Raw genomic sequence first — 22,115 nt, forward strand, 5'->3', positions numbered from 1 at the left:
CCTGAGCTGCGGTGAAGAGAAATATAATATATTCACTTGCAGTCATTCCGCTCCCGTGGATATTTTTACTGAATCGCCGGTGGTGGAACACAGGACTCGAAAGAAAAAAACGCAAACTTTTTCTCCCGTTACTTTGGGAGGAAAGTAGAAATTTAGCGATGTTTATTAATCAGGATTTAGGGACGGGATAGTCTTTTTTTGGCCTGGCTATGCATGCATGTATGTATCCTTTAGAAAAATAAAAAGATTCAAAAGATTCGTTTGCATCGACGTCTGACAAAGAGGATTACGTATTCTCCTTCTGTTTCGGCATTCCAAGCCAGTTCGAAGTCAAGCCACATTTTATAATTTTTATAGATGCACGACGATGAGGAAAAGATTTCCGCATTACTCGCCGTATTTTTTTTATGACGACTTCCAAGCACTCAGTCGATTTCATGCGTTGGCGCGCTTCCCGAATGGCGCTCCACGAAGGCTCTCTGGGACTGGTTGGCGTGATATGACACGCTGAATGGAAATGTTACCCTAAAGAGCAAGGTCAGACGAAGGGTACAGGGTAAGGGAATGAAAAAAAATCATCCATGATGATGACTCTCAGTTTGCATATTTTGAAAAGAATCGTGACGCTAAGGCAAGATACCTATTAATACCATTTATTTTTATCAACATAGAATTATAAATGTTAATAAAAGTGGATTTCTCACGAAATTTGAGGTTTTTATAAAATACATATATGGGCGGCACATTTTTGAGCCAGTAAATTGGTTTAACATTTAACATTCCCGCTGAGCAGATGATATTGAGATCATCTCAAATAATATATATTGAGATAATCTCAAAGGATAAGATTAAATTCATTACCTGTGATTAACAATGGTTTTAAATCTACTGGCTTACAAGGTCTGTCCCAAAAGTAGTGGGACTGAGTCGATTACTAATAATTTATTGCCGAATTTGATACATTCACTCAGAAGTCTTCGAAGTGGCACCCTTGCGTGTCCACACATCGCTGCTGTTTCCCTCTCCTCGTACGCCTTCTGGAAGGCAACGCCCGGGATGCGTCTAAGCTCCCTCGTCACGACCCGTTGTAACGCTTCCACCGAGTCGTGTGATGTCCTTTCAGCACTAATGTGCGGTGGGGGAAGAGGAGTAAGGCTGGTGGGGCATTATCTAAAAAATTTGAGCCCTCACTTCGATGGGTGTGAAGCTCTTGACAGATTCGCGTGCGAGTTTCCTTTTGTTCACCCGAGAGCACTAGCAATAGGCATCAACTATGCACATACTTTTCTTATGCCCATGCTTTCGGTCACAAGTCGATGTACATCACTTTTAAGAATTCCAAGTTCATGAAAAACCATGCGAACATACATCTGCGATCCCTATCCTACAACGCCTCAAATATTGCAAGACTTACGTCTCTTTTTGAGGTCGAAGGGCGTCCTGAACGTTCGGCGTCTTTAACATTTTCTCTACCCTCCCGGAACAACCTGCGTCACTCAATAACACCCGATCTACCCATGGCGTTATCATCATAAGCTGCCTTGAGAATGCTATGAGTCTTTATCCCGGCTTTGCCCAGTTTCACGCAAAATGTGATATCGTAGCGCTTTTCCAAAAACCGTTTTATGACGGAGTGTAACGAGGCCATGCTATAGAGGTTTCGCAAACGAACAATCCGCACTTCGCAAAGGCTGAGAGCCAACTGCCATCGGCCTCCCGCCTTTCCTGAATACTCCTTTCCCCCAAGCTCAGGCAGAAAAACCGTCGCCCGTCAGTCTGTCTATCCGGGAAAAAATAGTCCAACTACCTTCTATGCTAAACCTCCAGTCTAATCCGTCACCTGTCAATCCCTTCAAACTTCATAGTTCATCAATTGATGTATCTCCGTCACCTTCTAAAAACTGATACATAAATTTACCCGCTTGACTTCCTTCGTGGTCTGACTTATCCCATAAATTGCGGTAATTTTTAAAAATTAAATATACATTAAACAGCCATGGAATCGATGGAATTTGTTCTGGTAACTTCAACAATTATCAGATTGATTGTATCGTAAAGAAAAAAACACTCGGTTATCCAACGAACTTCAGGCAAAGACAAAATTGTGTCCCCATATTTTAATTTGTTTTTAGCACTCACGTTATAAGGTAATGCACCAGTTGATGCCATAGTTAATAGGAAAAGAAAGCCCAATATATGGGATCTGAGCCGAAAACGACAACACCTACCCTCGGAAACGGATTCAAGACCCGACAAAACTTTTCGTTTGGCCATTAGTCGTCTGGTCAAAATGGTATGGGCTCACGAGAAGGACATAGGGATTCTAAGTACCTCCATTAATTGCCGTCTACATTATGAAAAGACATCACTCAGGCCCATAGATTTTTTAATTAATCAACACGTCAGACGTTGAAGTCAAGCAAACAAGCTGCTTCGGAATTTTGATTTTCTCCAGAAAACATAACTATTATTTTAGCAGTAGAACAGAGGAAGTATAATATATAATGGAATTAATCTTTCCTTAAACTTTTTCTTATCTTTGAGTGACAAGAGCATACAAGTTTAGCAATCACGTGCATTTGGAATGAAGGATTATCAAATGATAAAATACTTGAGAGACATTGACTTCTATTGAACCAGGGAATGATATATTTTTGGGTATTCATCCAGAAAATGCCAGATATGAATAACGTTAATTATTTTAAATGTATATATATATATATATATATATATATATATATATATATATATATATATATATATATATATATATTTGACTGACTAATGTAGGCATTAATTTAAAAGCTTTTCCAAATTCTAATCACCCGCGCTCAGACCACGGAGGATGCATTATGTTATACAATCATATTTTCAGAGTTGAAAATGTTATAAAGTTAGTTGGGGTGGATGTAACAAATGAGGTTGTAATTAGGTAGCTAGTAAATTATTACTTAATTCGTTTCAGAATGACTATTAAGCACGCCCATTTTCTTCCTGGCGAGATTATGTACATCACAGCGGGAAAAATAATTTTACGTCAATATTCTAATTTTTTTTCATAGATACAACGAGTAATTTTCAATGCGTTATTGCTGACAATTAAAGTTTTTGAAGAACAACTTGAATGGGACAGGCGATAAGAATTCCACTAGAATTGTAAATAAAATGTACACAAATAAAGAAGAAGGCCGATTTGCAAAACCATTTAACTAGTATCTGAGGTCATGCGTAGGATGTATTTCTTCAGAAGGGAGAATTTAAAAGTTTTGAGGCTTGAAGCCCACCGAACAGACACGTATTAAGCCAATTCCCACAGTTCATAAGGACAGGAGTTACGTCCGAGTGCCCTTAAAGTACAACGCGAAGCTCTCAATTCATCATCAAACTGCGGGGCTTTCACGGGTGAGGGGGGATGAAGGGAAGAAGGTAAAAAAAATAGCGTCAGCTCTCCAATGTCCCCCCAATTTTGCATTCTCCATTTAGCTAGCGCCCTGCCTACACTGCTTTTCCTTGAATGCTTACGAATACGTACCCACACTCGCGGTCCGCTTATGCTTTGAACTTTATGGCTGTAGTGACTGCGAGTTATGACCCGCGGACTCGGCGTACGACCCGGGCGACAACAGATGGACCGCACTGAGAATTTCATCTCCATTTAAATACTCGCTTACCATGCATATTAAAATCTTTCTTCCTTTTTTTCTGTTCATGTAGAAATAGAAACATTCCTATGCAACGGGGCACATGATTTTCTTACAATTACAGCTGTTCATTGTAATGTACGAGGTTAGGCTGTTAACTAATGCACGCATGCTTGTAGACCACTAACAAAACACCTACAGTAGCAGTACTAGAGGCATGTGGAAGTAAAATTCCCCCTTAACATGCAATTCGCAGGTTTGAGGTCGTTTTATTCATCCAGTGTATTTTGAGAAGCGGAAGTATAGAGACGTGTTCTAGGGCTATGTCAACGCGAGTTAAACAGCGCACATGCACGCATAGTTACAGTTTCATTTTGTTATATACCACATTTTTCATGCTAAAATTTAACTTGCTCCATTTATTTACCATCTTACTGTTTATGTCTCTCAATAACTCCATTGTTATTATATTCACCGTATGGCTACTTGTTGCACACGTGAGGGGAGTAGCTTCAGTAATAATTAGTTATCATTAGCAATCGATGTTTTATTAATAACTCATAGTTAGTGATGATGCACAAGATTATCTGATTTGTAATTAATTCATGCACTGACGTAATATTCATTATATTGCTACTCTTAGTAATTTGAAAATTGTGGATCCCTAAAGTAACGACATTATTCTGGGATTAATATTTTATGCAGATTGGATACAGAGAAAATACCGCGAGGATTTGAAAGTTATGATTGAAAACAATGAAGATATACATTAAATTAACCACTACCTCAGGAGAAAATTTTGCGCTTAAAATGTTCCATTACACGTAGGATACCAATCAGTGTGACCTTGAAATTTTGTGTTACCCTGGTACATCGATGCGAACTTTTATACCACTTCCAAACAACCAAAATGCCTTTTCCCATCACAATATAACATCCTATTGCTCCTTTAACTTTCTGCAGCCTCCCGCGTTTTTTTTCAATTTCCATTCTTTGCTTTTCCTTCGCACGCTTATGCGAATTTCTCCTTTTTATCATCTGCTAAAATCTAGCCCCACCTCACCTTAACTACTCCCCTCGTTCATTTTTATGCCTTCTTAGAATCCCCCTCCCCTGCATGCAAAACATTACTTTGGTTTTCCGGTGCGCTCAGCTTATTTTATCCATAACTCTTCGTCCCCATTCCTCCTAATCCTCCAATCTACGCTCATCCCCCCCCCCCCACGGACCAAGCTTCGAGATAAAACAAAGCCACGCTCCGCATCAGAGTATTTGTTCTTTGCTCAGAAATCCTGTCGTCATCATCATGACCCCCGTTATCAGTGTGGCTCACGCTGTTTTACTTTGCCCGCATCTTTCTGTGCACCTTATACGCCATTCCACATCCCGTATATCTGTAAATGAAACGCAGAGGTTTACTCAATGCGACAATTTCAGAGTGTTAAAATCATTCGCCTTGACTGGGATTCGAACCCTGATCACTTGATGTCCGACCGAGTGCTTAAGCCAGTTAAGCTATCGAGGCGTCCAATTAAACTCTGATTTTTTTTGGGGGGCTTTAAAGGAACAAGATTTGACGGAACACCGTGCATAGAATTCCACAGGCATTCGCATTCGTGTGCTGCGCGCCACAGTGCACGAAGTTAAAGTAAGCTGCTAAACACCTAGGCTGTTTTTACCTTTGAGACATCCCAAGAAACTGCGGGAGATGCCGTAATAGTAACTTTTAACGGAGTCATCCGCTTATGTTAATTTCAATTCAACAATTTCAGAGTTTAAAAATAATTCGCCTTCACAGGGATTCGAACCCGGATCCCTCGATGCCTTTACAGCCCCCAAAATGTCAGGGCTTAAGAGAACGCCTCGAAAGTTTAACTGGCTAAAGTACTCGGCCAGACATTGTGGGTTCGAATCCCGGTTAAGGTGAATTATTTTCACACTATGAAATTGTTGCATTGAAATTCATATTGGCAATCGAGGCATATGCTTTAGGAATCGAGACTATAGATCACGACACTTCAGTTCTCTTTAGAAACCTAGAGAAATGTAGTTGAGATCCAGGGGGTTCCAATCAAAGAAGGTGAAATACTTAGTGCTATCATCATATCAGATAGGCCTGGCAATAGGAGTTCCAGTGGATACATCGGACATAAATTACGTCAATCGTGTGAAAACTCGTAGTGACTCAGACCGGCCCCCCATCATTATGCTTCGATTTTTGAGGCAAGGAATGGTTAGCGAGTTCCTTAGCCGGCGGAGACTCCTTACTATAAAATGTTGAATTGGCTAAAACTCGAACAGAGGAGAATGCTTCAAAAGGCCTCACAATTATTTAAAGTTCTGAATTCTAAAACCCCTTCATATTTATATGAAAATTTTATATTCAATTCACTTACGACAAAGAGATCAACCCGCATTACAAAAACATTCCACCTTCCCAAATACCGCACGGCTATATATGAAAAGTCATTCAGTATTTCATCCTGTAAACTATGGAACTCTTTGCCTAATAAAGTAAAATTATCCAGGAACACATCCCAATTCAACGATAAAATGTTTGAATGTCTGTCTACCGCACTACCAAAATGACCTTATTACTGTTCTATCAGGCTAAATGTTTAACTTCTGTTCTTTGTATTTGTATATATGTATTGTACTATATGTTTCGTTCAACTGACGTTAAATTATGTTTTGTGACTTGTTTAATTACCTTTTCTATGCATTATGTAAACCTGTTTCACTCCATAGGTTTCAAAACCTCATGTAACATGTATTTTGCTGCAAGGGACTTTTCTCCCAGAGCAATAAAAATTGTTTATTATTATTATTATTATTAGCGGATGACTACGTTAAAAGTTACTGTTGCGGCATCTACCGCAGTTTCTTGGAATTTGACAATGCTTACTCTTTCATTTTATTCAGGTAACCTATACGGCGAGTACACGTACCATTTCGGGATATTATACTCCACCAACTTCTTCAAATTTATAAAGTATCGCTTTGAAAAAGTTTGAATTCGGGTGCGAAGAATAGTCATTGTGAGTGCTTCGGACATAGAATCCTGCTCTCTCAGTCTTCTCTACAAAATGAATAAATACATAATATTGCCTTTACTGTGAGTAGGTTGGCTAATTGCAACAAATACGTCAATGATGACAAGACAACACCCAAGAGGCGTATCATCCATCACGCTTCCGGACACTTTAACCGAGTTATGCGCCTCGAAATCAAAAATACACATTTCTATTCTCGTGAGTTAAAATTTGATTGAGTATAGTATTATTATAATTTTTATTTGATAGCTCGCCCACCCCAAAGACGAATAATGAAAACACCAAAATCTGCGTTTCACCAAAATCAAATTTCGAATTTCATGAACTTTGTCAGCCAGCAGCAGTAGATATTGAGGCGGGTGAAAGACAGCCGAATTCATTTGTGCTATTAGTGATGCTTGTGGCCATTCAAGTAGAGCTGAAGGGATATCATGGGAAAGTGAGAAAGGTATAAATGGACCAGGTGTCGGCATTAGCGTGCCTTTCACAAAGTGCACCGAGGGGCCCACAATTTAACGAACGGAGAGATTCACCTTAAGTTCTCTCCACGTGGCATCAAATATTGGGATATCCGTGAAAAATTCCACTGCCACCACCGGGATTCGCACCGGGATCTCGGGATGATGAAACCATAACAAAATCATGTGAAGCATACCTTCGTCGGTAGTAAGGCGATTCTGAGGTTTGCGTGTCAGTTTGTTTCCGGGGCCGACATTGGAAGGACGACGTGATCCCGGATGAGCCGGGAAGGGCGGGGGAGGAGGAGGGGCGAAGAGGGACAGGGGCTTAGGGCGGGAAGGAACGGGAGGCGCTGGGGAACGGACTTCCCTCTTTTTGCTCGGGACCTCACTTCACCGACAGCCACCAGTTTCCCATGCTTGGCGGGCGCTCTGCATTTTTTCTCCCCGCCTCTCTCTCCTGTCGCGCCGAGGATGGGAAACGGGAGGTAATTAAATCCGAGTTTCTCGCCCAGCTTACCCTTTTTACTCCCAAGGTCAATCGGCCAGTGAATGGGGAGGAAGACTGAGAGGCGAAGGGAAAGGGAAAAAAGGAGAAAGGCAGACAATGATGATTAAAGGGGAGAGATGGAACGTGAGAACTTCCGCGTGTCGCGTTTTTGGCGTAGGAGTGAAAATGAAAAAAAATCCGGACCAAGAACCTCGGCATGGGATTCAATTTTAGCCCTCCTCCGGGGTCATTAGACAACGGCTCCGGAATGTTATCAGCACGATCGACGAACCGGAGAATAAATGGAAAAAGACAGCTGGGATCCCGTTTGGGGTATGTATTAGGAAGAAAATCCTTCAGTTTAACTCAACACCCATCAATTAAAAACCTCTTGACTGTAATGACCTTGGACGAAATAAACGATCCACATTTCGCGAATTTCTTTAAAGGCCCTTTTTCCTGGGATGGACCTAAAAACATTTCCATACATCTGGCTCATATCAGATATAATAAGGTTCAGAGTAATTTTGAATATTCATGAATGATAATGATGAATATGAGTGAGTTTGAGAAATTACACGTTCCGATTGGCCCTAAAAGTTGGCGTGATCGAGGATCTCTTCGTGGCACAAACCCATCTGCATATATGACAATAGGTAGGTGTTTATTTGTAAAAGTTCAAGTACCCTTGGCGGATTACTTAAGAGAGAATATTTTCATCTGAATTTGAAATTCGTGTGTCAGCCTTGTCTCTCCTCCTCTCTCACTTTCTCGTATCCCTAAAGGGTTGAGCCGTGGAGGTTTCTCCATTACTTAGTACGTGTTGACGTCCTTAGGTCGCGTGGGCGTTATTTATGATATGCAATACGGAGAATTTTTGACTACCGAGTGAACACCAATCAGCCAGGGGGCAAGGGAGCACGAAAAGGCATTTTCATTAAAATTAGACATTCTACAGGGTCTGTACGAAAAGTACCGGGAAATATTTCAGAAATATGTGTATTTATTTCCGATATTGCAACAATGCCAAAAACGTCATTGCATCAAAATATTTGATTGAAAGACAGATAGCCGTGTCACTACCCATTTCCGTGAATAGGTAGATATTAGACTGGCAGGTCGCATCGACTCCAAGAGTCGATGTTTTCGCATGTTTGAATTTAAGATGAGCTAGTGACGGATGCTGAGTAACGTAAAAGTGTATTCGACATTCCCTACCCGTACACTCCCGCTTGAGGCTATCTCAATGTAGCCAAGTGATTCTCTTTTAATCATATTACATTTCTGCAACGTGAGCTCGGAGGACGAAAGCACGGCATTTCCACACTTACAAGTGATTCACTCGACCGTGGTCTTTTTGCCGCGCAGCGTCGTCAAATTATCATGGTTGGGTGAATAAATCGTGAATGCGGATTTTAAGTGTTTTTATGCTCTCCTTCTCAAAAAACTATCCCTCTCGGTTTTGAAATGGTTGCTTCTAAAGTTGTTATATACTAACAATCGCACGAGCGTCTTAAGTTTAATATCATAGAGGGAATGTCACTATACTCTCCAAATTTTATCAACGAGTCGTGTTGGTTCGGTTCCCTAAAATTTTACGTTAAAGGTTTTTATATAATACTGAAGAATTAAAATCATGAGATTGGAAGGAAAAATGAAAAAAATCATTTTGTTCGTAAACCCATTTACATTTCAAGCATTTTCGTAATTTACAAATGATATCAAAATATTCAAAAACATTATTTTAAATGCCATTAGGAAATATGCAAACGATACGTATAGGTTACACTTGATGTCATTCTATCTACGCCATACCCATCTAGGCCATATTATGGACGTGTTACGGTGTCTTACGTATATCACTACAGCGCTCATTTTTAATTTTGGGAAATTTTGAAATGCGCCATAAAAATCAAAGACTGAATCACAAATATTTTGGATGATCATTATCATTTACAATGCAACATTTTATTGATGATCCGATTTCTGGGGAACCGAAACGGTAGGTTCAACGTAATGGTCCAGGGTATCTAACAAGCAAGTATTTTGGAGACCCTCTTCAATCTTCAGGTCTAGGAAATATCATCAACAGGGAAAAAGTCCAAATTTTCAACCGGGAGAACTATTAAGGGGAAAAAATCGTATCCTAGATATTTGAGGTGAACGAAATTAGTTTGAGGGAAATTTGCCGGGATACAATTTCTTTCCTCATTCCGTTTTTTTGCGAGTGACAAAAGGGACCGCTGAGGTAATCCCCGAGAAAAGCAGTGCTAGAGGGTTCGGAAAAAAAATACTCCAGCCCGAGCAAACCAATGAGCGCCGAAATTACTTTTTTCTCCTTCCTTCTCCACTCACTTAACTTTTTACCCAACCGTGATCGTCCCCTTGGATCAATTGCCCCAGGGGTAGTAGATCGCCTCCACCTAAAATGGCTCCCGCCCCTAGTAGTGTTTTGTGGTTCCCAGTTATATTACGTAAAAATTAAAAAATATACCAAGTCCCTCCTTCTGTATTAATTCGAAAAAATCTTTCATAAACAAGGAATTGACCTTTTCTGGTCATCCAAAATTTTTTATTGGTAAATTTTTTAAGGGTAAAAGCCTTAACTTTTGTATCGTATTTTTCACTGTTGAAATTATTACTACAGTTTGTAATTTGTGGAAGTCTACAAATATACCTTCAGTGAGAGAAGACGTTCGCCTGGTTAAAAAGGTTTTCAGGTAAAAGAAGGAACCCACGTGGAGAGTTCCTTTTTATAATATTGGAGACTACGTCAACCGTCGCTCACAATGAACAGATACTGTTTGGGAGAATTAGTCAATTTTTTGACTAAAATAGACAAAAATCGAGTAATTTCATCGAGCACATCGAAATTTGGGTTACGATGTCAGAGATTACTGCAACCATGGCTGTGGAATCATGGAAATTAATACAGTTATAGAAGAAAATGAGAAAAACACGAAAACAATGACATTCTTTGTCTAATTACAAAATTTCGTTACCGAGAAAAATTCTTCCACAGAATGATTCGGTTAATGTGTCACGTTTTTCTAGTCACTAATATATTATGTGAATTTTATAATAGGCACACGACAGTGTTTTCGGAAAATGGGACGTAGTGAAAACTCTTTGCTTTGGTTCTTAGCGGGAAAGAATCTTTTCTCACGTGTCCCGCCTGATCGAAAGAGTTGAAATTTATGCATAGAATTTCCTGGCCGAATATTGAAGTGCAATTCGATAATCTATAAAATGAAGTTTAATAAATTGTTTAAAATCTAATCTTATATTTGGAATACTTTTTGAAATTCTGTTAATTAAAAATAAAAATTTTGATTTACGATGCATTTTTCTTACTTTCTCTTCGTTATAGAGAAGTTGCACAGAGTAATGGCTGACGTATGATATTAGCGCGCTTATTCTATTGCATTGTAGTGACCTTGTAATCTTAAATATGGGGACAGCAATCAAGCTAACATCAGCAACTTGACCCTATGTTAAACCTCACGGCCTCGGATTGCAAATGAGGAAATACCAAGGAAAGGATTGTTTGACAATAGCAGTATCTTCTTTCACACAACGACGTTTACTTGAGCAGTGCGATTCGGAGCGGCCAAATTTTTTGCGACAGTGAAATGTGGGTGGTGTCCTAGGAAAAAAGAGTTACCAATTACTTGGTAAGTCAGAATGCCAGGTAAGTAGTTGACGTCTGATACACGATGTAGCCAATTTGGCTACGCCTTGTCCAGTCCAGAATCTCCAATTCCGACTTCTCTTTTGTTCCCTAGAGTTTTTTTTGGGGCTAATGAATTGCAAATCCAACGATAAATCTCGGGTTTTCAATCTACCTTGACATTTTCCAACCACAAGGTTCAGCGTGGATTGGACACATTTGAGACCTAGCTACGAAGTGGAAAGGTAGAAGTTACGTAAGCAGAGACAAAGACAAGTGAGAAGTTTTTAAGGGATATGAGGTGAAAGATAAATTTGTTGGAGGAAATTCTGAGAGGAAAGGAGAAGCGTTCTGTGGAATTATCAATAGTAAGAGGGATTTTAAGGCTTGAGAGAAAGGAGAAACACAAATACTGGGAAGAGGTTTGAGAATAGGCATTTTAGGCGTCATGAATGGGAGACAGAAGTTAGGAGTTTATACGCGGGATAAAACATTGCTGGTATTTCTAAAAAGTACCATCAAGCATTAAGGCAGTTTAATAGCTTTCAACTGATGTTCGACATTTGTATTCGACTTCTAAACTAAAGACTGGCAAAACAGAAGATCACTTAGAAAGGCAATCTTGCTCAGAGGGAAATCCGAGATCATTAGTTACAGCATTGCGCTGTTGGAAAATCTGCATGCCATGAATACGAGCTTTAGGTAACCAATGACGTGCTTTGATATACAATTTGCGTACCGAAAGTAATGCTTTTATTTTTTAAAGTAATTTATTGAAAATACTTGCACAAAAATTTAAAATTCTTCAAAGTTCTGTTATTGGGCCTTTACTTATTTTTTCCAGCGACTCTGCCATAACCGGTACGCACCCTGGAAGGCATCTTCGGGGACCTCTGGCAAGGCTTTAGTCGCGGCTGATTGGATCTCCTCTATGGACGAAAAACGGGTTCCTTTCAGGGCTGCCCGGAGATAAAAAGAAGTTTGCTAGGGCGACGTCAGGACTATAGGTGGCATGGGGCAGCGTTGACACCTGGTGTTTGGCCAGGAACTCGCGGATTCATAGCGCGTTGTCGTGATGGAGTTGCCGGGCAAAGGAAATGTCTTTTCTCGTCCTGATGACCATTTTTCGGAGTCTTTTCAGCACATCCACGTAGTAGGCAGCGTTAACTGCCCGTACTTGAGGAACAGACTCCCTATGGACCACTCATTTACTGTCGAAAAAGACAATGAGCATTGCTTTCATTTTAATTTGCTCATACTTGCCTTTTTGGGCTTCGGGGACTGGTCGGCGTGCCACTCAGAGCTTTGGCATTTTGTTCCTGAATCGTATTCAAAAACCCAAGTTTCATCACCAGTGATGACGTTGTCCAGATAATCAGGTTCATTTTCAATACGTTGCAAAAGTTCACTTGAAATTTCCGCTCAGTTGGTCTTTTGGTCGTTATCGTGACACGGTCGGCGGGCAGAGGTTTACAATAACTTACTTCCTGCCGTTTTTACAGCTTGGAGAGGACTGAGACCGGTTTTGAAGCAAATCATAGCATCAATTCCAACTACGCCAAGTGGTTTCATCACACATTGACCAATAGGAGCTGCGCGGGAAATTTAATCGCGCTACTTTTGAAACGCACCATCTATCTTTCAAGGGAATTTTTTCTTATTCTTAAGAGAGCGTTTTGAATAATATCGAAATGACCAAAATTCATTCACCTGTGAGTTGCAAAGACGATCAAAAATACGCAAACGATCATTACTACGTAAATATATGCTCAAGCACGTTATACACACGACACGTTCTACGACCACTGTAAAATTGTGTAGGAAAAAATCATAAAGGTGATATTTAAAAAGAAAATGTATGCACATAAATGTAAATAAATTATAAGCGTAAGCATTTCTCTGTCATTCAGCTTGCAATTCACCTGATTCTTCTCACTTTGTTCTCTTTTCTTTGTTCAACTGTTATATTGAGCTGTATTTATAAAATTACTACCACTATTTTTCAGCAGCCAAACTTCTCCGTCTCATAAATGGAATCCTATTATCAATGGAACTCAAAAGAAAATATGTCAAAGTCACTTGCTTCGTCCCAATCTCTGAGACAATTTCATTCTTCTCCTTTGACGCGATTGTTTTCAAGGAGAAATATCCTCTTCTGAGGCTAACAACTTTTTCTTCCACGTAAAGCACCTGAATGGGATATAAAGCTACGACTACGCTGCAAATATCAAATGTTTTATTGGATAAATTGTAAAACTAACGGGAAATAAATCAGGCAACAGCCTAACTTTGGATCACAACATAACAAATACGTCATATGCCTTGACGTTGGAGGCATACTACTATCAATACCTTTTTATTATAATCCTAATAACGTGTAAATGTTTTATGAAGTTTGACAAAGACTTTTAAAAGGAATAACCTACTTAAAGAAATAGAAAATCAATTGACTAACAGAGGGTAAAAAGTTGTATAAAAAGTACCGGAAAAATGTTTTCCTGACGTGCGAGTGAAATGCTGCATTCAGACCGTCAGTTAAGAGATCGTATGATCGCAGATATCCAGTTAATATCGATTGGATGAACATTTGGCGATGCGAAAGATCTGCGCAAAATTCGTCGTCCCGAAGGTCTTTGGACGGACGACCAAGAGAGCAGAGTCGGGTGTCTGCTTGCGAAGACCTTCTGCGACAGCATCGCGACAATTCCCCAACCCCCTTACAGTCCTAAAATTGGCACCAGCAGACTATTTTCTATTCCTAAAAGTGTAATCCTTCCTCAAAGGACACCACCCTAAGGGCAGTTAAAGGAGCTGGCACTCGTACCCTTAAGGATCTTCCGTTCCGGAATCCGCCTGCCAGGGAGCCTTCCAAGTCGTGGAAAAGCCGCAAGGGTAAAAGTGTGTCGACGCTCAAGGGATGTACTTTGAAGGATTTCCAGCCATTGTAGCATTATATGAAATACATGCATTATTCCGAAACCTATGAATATACTTTTTATAAAAACCATGTAAGTATAATTGTGATGCAAAAGATTGGCACAAGTTTGCAAAAAGGCAAGTGAATTAATAGGAAGTGTCTCAGACCTTTGGAAGAAAGTGGAAGGGACTAAATAAAATACAAAAAAACATCAAAGTGACCAAAAATAGATCGAGAAAAACAAGAACATGGGTTCTTCGAGTTTCTTGCAGTAACTATTAGATTTAAGGCCCCATTTTTCACTTGCTCGATTCGAGACCCCAGGTCAGGCATCTAAATACTTTGGTTTATCTGCATCCCTATTTTTAGTAGTAGTTTTAGGGAAGGCAACCGACAGCTAAGGCCATTTCCACCATTGGGGATGCATAGGAAAGGATGAAGGGTGGAGAGAAACCCGACGTCGGAATCAGCCTACTCTTGTAGAAAGGCGCCAAGGGGTCCGCAGTTAAACGTCCCATCCGACGGACGTCGTACTCACTCAAAGGGTCCTCCACAAAGCGCCTCAAGTACGGATCGGGATACCGCTGAGAAATATCTGTCGCCTCCGGGACCCACCAGCCTGTGAGCTGCTCGGGTTCGGTGGGTGGGTCTTGGTGGGAAGTCTGTACGTTAGCCACCGCACTATCACGATTCCCACCCTATTTGATAACTCTACATATGACATACGAGTACAATGTATATTCAATCATATCGTCATGGATAAAAGGAAAAGGGATAGGAACACATAAAAGACAAACATAGGAGGGGTGTGAAAGACGGAATTGAGCAGATTATTGCAATCGTGCAAAAATATTTCATTGAACGGGACTTGAACCACGGATCTTTCGACTTGCCGGGCCGATATTCTAACCACTTGAGCTATTTTTAAATGTTTATATATATATATATATATATATATATATATATATATATATATATATACTCACGACGACACACGACAACATACAACGGCATACAACGACATGATCAACTAAACCTGTTAGTCTAAAATGATACAGATGCAAGCGAAACTGGAATTTCTGTATTAACAATACAACAATAAATAAAGCGAAATCATAGATCATAGACAAGAGATGGTTTAAAGACTGACTAAGTAAGTTATATGGTTTCAGGCAGGGAGAATTATTTCAATTAATGGTAGGTTGGGAAGCAGTAATTACTGTTCGGTCTCATCGGCCGGGCCAGCTATTCGGAGTCCGGCGTAGAGTGCGGTGAGGACGGCCGGGAGGACCCAGCCGACGGCGGAGAGGATGGCCAGGATGACCCGGCCCTCGGCCGACACGAACGCCACGGCCAGCAGCGTATGTAGGTAGAGGCCCTCGCAGAACATCCAGAAGTACGAGGCCACCATGGAATACTGCAGCGTCACGTGGAGGATCTGGCAGCCCGCCTGGGACGGGAGAGAAGAAGAGAGAGAGATCGCTCTCCTGTCACACACATCCTCGATGGAAACTCTCTTAATTTGGGAGGAATCGCTGGTCATCATGCTGTGAAATAAAATAAGCTTACAATGATTATCTGACGGATAGCAAACTCGATTGAATGGGCAAAACCTAACTAAAGATATAGCCTTAAAGATCACTTGGGCCAAGACATCAAATCTGGAATTAAAATAGCATATTATTAAAGACGAGTGGAAGAGATACAGTTTATTAAAAGTTTTGATGACGAAAACCGCCAATTGATACACGTATCTATGATTCTGCATACAGATTCATGCTAAAAATGGTTTCCGGAAGCACAGAAAAACTCCTCGGTAGTTTTCCAGAAAAATATGACATTCTAATAGATTTTTACATTACCTCAACGCAATATTGCTCAATTTATTTCATGTTCCCATTAAAACATTATTTGATAATTATTTGTTTACATTTATTAAAATGGACTAATGATGTTTTCAAGTCTCGATGAAAATATTATTCCAATATTCATGCTTCCGTGTTTCACCCAGAAAAATAGTGATTTTATCAAATCTGCTTACGAAGTGCTCCACTATTGGACCGAAATGGGAGGAAACTCCCCCTCGTTCTTTTATATATTAAGTAAACACCTGAAATTTTTAAAAATACCCCAAAACCCTCAGGCATGAATTTTGGAATTAATAAACAAATTCACACAAAGCAGACCGGCCAACGGTTCGGATTTATTTTATGGCTAGTGTATTTGGATTATCAAGCTAAAAGGACTGGTTGGTACCCTCAGGTAATCAAAAGTTTCGTTACATATGCTCCAAAGTGGATACCAAATACACCCTGAATATAGTTAAAGCGTGGGATATTGCTCTCATGATCGTTGTCAAAGTAAGTAATCTATCTTTTACCCATTTTTAAATGGGAAAAGATGGCACCAATTTATTTTAATTTAATTTTAATCAATTTAATTTAAATTTATTTTATTTTTAATTTAAATTTTCAATGTTTTGCCCATTAGCTCTTCTTTATCAATTTATACCAAGGAAATTTCGACAAAAAATTAAAAAGCTGTTCACCTATACGTTTTCCTTGGCGAATATTACCAAAAATGACCAGATATGAAAGATCAGAGGATACAGCTCATATTGGCACACGTATGAAAATGGTTTGCTAAAGTAATGGGCACTCAAACCAGAATATTTACACCAATATAGTCACTTATGTGTATAATCGAGGAAGAGATGGAACGAGGAAAAAATGCGGCAAGCCAATTGTTAAATTAAGAAAGGCAAGTAATTAGAACCAGGAACTACGAACGGACGAAAAAATTGGCGGTTCACTTGGAGAACTGATGCAAAACATAATCAAATAAATAACTCCAGACGATGAACACTTATGAAATCGATTTTACAAACAATCTTGGCACGCAATAAGTTTTGCATTTAGGTTTAATGTTCAGGGAACCTGCAGAAAAATCTCAGCCCAAATTATTTCACGTGTGAGCAGCTTACGAACATGGCGGAAAAATGGAGCCCGCACTAGCATTTAGAAGGCGCATTTTCGAATTTTTACGCCGCATTAATCCGCACTTTGAAGTAAAAAGCTGTCTTCAGAATGATGTATAACCCCATAATCTATTTTTTTAAGTGATGACGGCGGTGAATGGGGAGTTGAAGACGTGTAGACCTTAAAAAAAGAAAACTTATCTGGAAGTCGGATGGTAACCTAAACATGTTCACACGATCGTGACGCGATGAGTGACGCAGAATTGAGCTGCGTCATCACAGACCAAGGGTTGCTAAAAGACGCCCCACACCTCTCCCCTTACTAGTACTCCAGCCTTCGCTTACATCCCAGGAAGCTAGCACGCGGAAGATTTTTTTCTCCGCATGTCAACTGGTTTGAACTTTCGCCCCCGTAACTCTTGACTCGTTACTACTCCGATATACATTTTATTTTTCCCTTTTATTTTTTCATCCAGCCATTGCATTTTTTCAATATTAGCATCACAGAGACCCGCGCTCAGAAAAGAGCGAAATTTGGGATAGAGTCCCGTGGTCGTCGGCCCTCGTTACAGGAAGGTCCGCTCGTTGCGAATCCTTTTCGACCCCGGGGCGGCCCCGGACGCTTTGTCCCGCGGGCCAAAGGTTGGACGGAAGGCATTGCGGACATAGAGGCGAGAGACCTTGAAAGAGACGGACGAAGGTTCACGGCCGGGAATGGAGGGAGGACCCTGACGAGGGGAGATTGGGCAGAGCGTTTCTTTTCACGGGTGAGTACTGGAGGTCAAAATTCATTCATGTGTCTGAACCCCGATTCCGGTTCAGCAATCAATTGACCCCACATGATTTTGACGGAAGGATGACATATTTTACCCGAATAAAATGCGCGCGGAAGGGACATTTACTGAATGCAATTTTCTTCTTTCATTCACTCAAAACCCGTGAATTCCAAAACATAAAAATATATTTCCATTAATGGAAACGTTCTGTTCGTAGAATAAACATTTAAAAGGTAGAAAAATACGCTTTAAAAATTCGAAGCATCACCAAAGAAGTTAAAAAAATAATCCCTGCGCAACACAATGCGAGTAATTTGGCTCTGAGATCAAGCTGCTTAATTTTTTTGGATAGTTACCTTTCCATTTTCTTACCTGTCAAGAATAAGGCACAAAGATATGCAAAGAGGGAACTCCGAATATTAATTTCCATGGTTCATATTCTCCTTTTAGTTGGGAAAAATGGGAAATGTCGAATTAATATTTCACTTGCATATTTATGGGTATTATTACGATAGGCACTTGCAAATTCCAATGTTGTTCTTTCAATCCTGTCAACCTTAACCTCAGTGCAAAGTGCAATTACCTCTTTGCGTATTCAAACGCAGAAATAAAAACAACATAAAATTGAATAAATCATGTGTACATGTGCATTTTAAAATGAATATCTTTTCCTTAATACCGATGATAAAGCGATTAATGTTCCGTGTACAAATGTTCTAGATGTTAGCGGTTGATAGCAAACGAGGCACTGCTACCTTACCCCATTTTCGGCGAGTAGATCCGGGTTGTCAATGATTTCCTCGTACCATATGAGCCAAAGGGCGTTGTTGAGTGCAAGGGACACGAACAAATTCTTGTGAATTTGTATCCTGGTGCAAGATAGGGATCTGAGAAGAGAAAAAATAAAGATGAGACCTCCACTTTTCCACTTTCATTACAAAACCGGAGGCTGTAATTAAATGTAAAATAGATTGCATAATTTTACACTGACAGAAGTTAATGATAAATTATTTGCTTGGTGAAATGCACGGAATGTCTTATACCTTGATAGGAAAATCGTGTGAATAAGTATTGCATTTACCCAATGCTTAATAAAATGGCACCGCGTAAACGATCAAAATCTGAAGATCAAGTCGAACACTGGTAATAAAATTGAATCATTTGCTGAATCATAAATGGGTATGCATAAAGAAGAGTGGAGGAGGAAAATACGATAAGAGAGAGGTAAAGAGAAGAAGGGTCAAATATATTTTGCAGACCTTGACTTACGATGGATTTGTTTGAAGCGTATTTGAAGGAAAAATAACAGTGAACTGTCCCAGGAGGAATGCATAAGGACATAGACCAAGTGGAGTGGAATTGAGAAAGATATTTACGCTTGTAGTTTTATTTAGTACCCCACTAGAAACCACTAAGGTGCGTGGCAGGATATGATTACATACCAGACTAGCCTTGACCCAAAAACCACTTTGCCTCCTATCGCGATCGAACAAGCGTCATTTTATTCTAATGCCTTATCGTTCATGGTAAAATTGACATCTTAAATTTATCTTTTCTGCCCTTAATCTCTCAAATTTTACCAACATGATCTCACCTACCGCAATAGGATGCGGTTAAAAATAAATTTTCAACATTAAAAAATTGTTAGGGCATTAGGAATATGGAGGAAAAGAATCGAGAGCCGAAGTCAACCAATCTCCTGATTGGAATACTATATGAATGTAAGATTGACAGGCCAACACCAGATATGGATCAAGACAATTTTTATTTACGAACGCCTATGTTTGGTTTGCCGGGTGGGTTAGTTACGGGGACAACGTGTTCGCCCGCTAATCCAAGGTGCGTAGGCTCGAGTACCACCTCGGGCATGTATGTTGTGGTTCGGGCCCTGGGAAACCTTACTTAGACAAGCCATAAGTGACTCATTGTGATTCCAAGGGGCTCACGGACCAATGGAGTCGTCCGGAGGGCAGAGTAACCGAAATTATCGTTCATGCCCATTGAAATATCTTATAAAGTCAAAGTTTTTCAAAGGCTACAAGAAATGATTAGCATAATAATAATTATTATTATTTAAGAATTAGTTGCAATTAGGCAATTGTCATGATGACAACGGTAAAGTCTGATCAATGATCACTCCTACAATGAACATACAAGCATACACGCGCAAGAAAAACAGATAGGACACAAAATATTCTTGCATGCAATGACACTTCCACATTACATACAAACAAACTTCCAAATCACCTCAAAATGCTGTCCATATCACATACAAACAATATTTTGAATATAATAAATGAATTAGTTGCAAATATATTAAATACATTAAATTATAAATATGCCAAATTTTTCCTGCCAATTCGGTAAACGACTTAATTGTTTTTTAAAAGGATTTTTAGAGCATTGGTTTGACATTTTCAACCAATGGTATGTTTTCGGTGCATTTCCGAATGGTGACATATTTCATGCTTTGCATACGTTTCCTTCATCGCTTTGTGGGGGGTTGGGGGGATGCAGAGAATTAAATGAGGGGCTCGCGACACAATCAGTTGCGCCCGCAACCCTCCGGAGTCGAGGCATTCGAATTTCCGCGGGAAGGAGAGCTCCGTGGGGGGCGAGCGGATTCGGATCCCACTTGCGGATCAAAACATGTGCCGATTGTTTACTCACTTGAAGTGGAAAAATATGGCGAGAGATAAGAGCAGCGCGGCGAGGGAGACCGAGTAGCCCACCTTGTAGATGGTGTTTGCCAAGTTGCGCAACTGTAAAGAGAAAAGAGGAAAATTAAAATGATTAGAGAGAAGGGGATGATTTTCTCACCCCGACACACCCCAACCCTTGGCCTTATCGCGATGAATATGATGGACAATATGCGGCACTCACAACCTATATGCACACTGATGTTGACTTCCTACCGAATTGTGAAGTCGATTGAATTCATTGGATTATAATATTTCCAGTGGAATCACACTAAATTGAGTCAACTTGGAAGGCGAATTGTTTAGCCAAATTAAGCCTATCGCTGGATACTTTGTGGTGGCAAAGTTGAAACAAGCTTGGACAAATGTGAGTATTTAATTAATCACCAAGGGTACTATAACTTTGATTGGTGAGTGTATGGAACTCTGCCGCCAATGCATAAACTAGACGGCGTGTGAGATCTACACGTTGACATGTTAATATAAAGGGACCACCCCATTGCCTTGAGCCATGTGTGAATTTTCAGAAAGATCTAGTGCACGAAAAATCCTTTTACTTGAATGAAGCGGAAGGTTCCCAGGGGCGTCACTCGGAGTCACACCCGGACACTCCCCCCCCCCCGGACAGTAGCCCATCTCACTTCCCATTGGCCTACCACGGCTATAAAACAAGAATAAATAGCTTAATAATTCCATTTAATTTATTTTTGATTGATTAAATTATATATTCCATTGATAAAGTGTCCTATTTATTCGAAATATTCTAATTCCCTCGAATGCCGACGGCAGTTTCTCCAGCCGAGTATTGAACCCGGACATGGCTATTTATGGCTTCTTACACTTGCTAAATAGACTCATTAATATTCCTGCTGAACTTATATGCGTAAAGTAGTTAAGGGCTAGTGATCGAGGTCAATGCTTAGATAATAAGGTATATTTGCACATCATACGAGGGTCATCCGGAAAGTAGTACCCGTTCGTGAAATAAAGACACAAAAGTAAATATTAACAAACATAAAAAATTTTATTTGAAAGAGGATACTTTAAACTACTTCTCAACATAATCTCCAAGCAAATTAAGGCATTTGTCATAACGTGTGACAAGTTTCTGTATTCCTGCTGCATAGTCCTTCGCCGCCAGCTCATTGAGATACGCGAGGGACCCATCTTGCACAAATTTTTGCATAATGCAGATGGTGTTTAACAATTTCATGAACAATTGTTCCAGAAACATTGGGAAAATGCTCACAGATGTCATCAATTGTGACGCGCCGATCGTTCCTCACGAATTCGTCAACTGAGCTCACCAGTTGGTCTGTAATGACAGACGGTCTGCCCGAACGCTCATCGTCGTGTGTGTTCCCCCTCCCCATGTTGAAGTTGCGACACCACCGCCGAACAGACGACTCGTCCATTACATTGTCTCCATACACC

At 40.1% G+C, this 22,115-nt stretch overlaps 1 protein-coding gene across 1 annotated transcript in view; it reads right to left on the bottom strand.

Annotated features, from left to right (window-relative positions):
- LOC139693294 (calcitonin gene-related peptide type 1 receptor-like) overlaps positions 1-22,115 on the bottom strand; it is a gene marked incomplete at its 5' end in the record, with an annotated part of 88,679 nt that overhangs the window by 39,948 nt on the left and 26,616 nt on the right. The window contains 3 exons of the mRNA XM_071591407.1: positions 15,450-15,679; positions 18,743-18,869; positions 20,653-20,744. Of these exons, the coding sequence (XP_071447508.1) occupies positions 15,450-15,679; positions 18,743-18,869; positions 20,653-20,744 (449 nt within the window). The remainder of the gene's footprint in view (positions 1-15,449; positions 15,680-18,742; positions 18,870-20,652; positions 20,745-22,115) is intronic.

This window comes from Hetaerina americana, unplaced genomic scaffold (assembly GCF_022747635.1).
Source record: "Hetaerina americana unplaced genomic scaffold, ioHetAmer1.1.p SCAF_46, whole genome shotgun sequence".
NCBI lineage: Eukaryota > Metazoa > Arthropoda > Insecta > Odonata > Calopterygidae > Hetaerina > Hetaerina americana.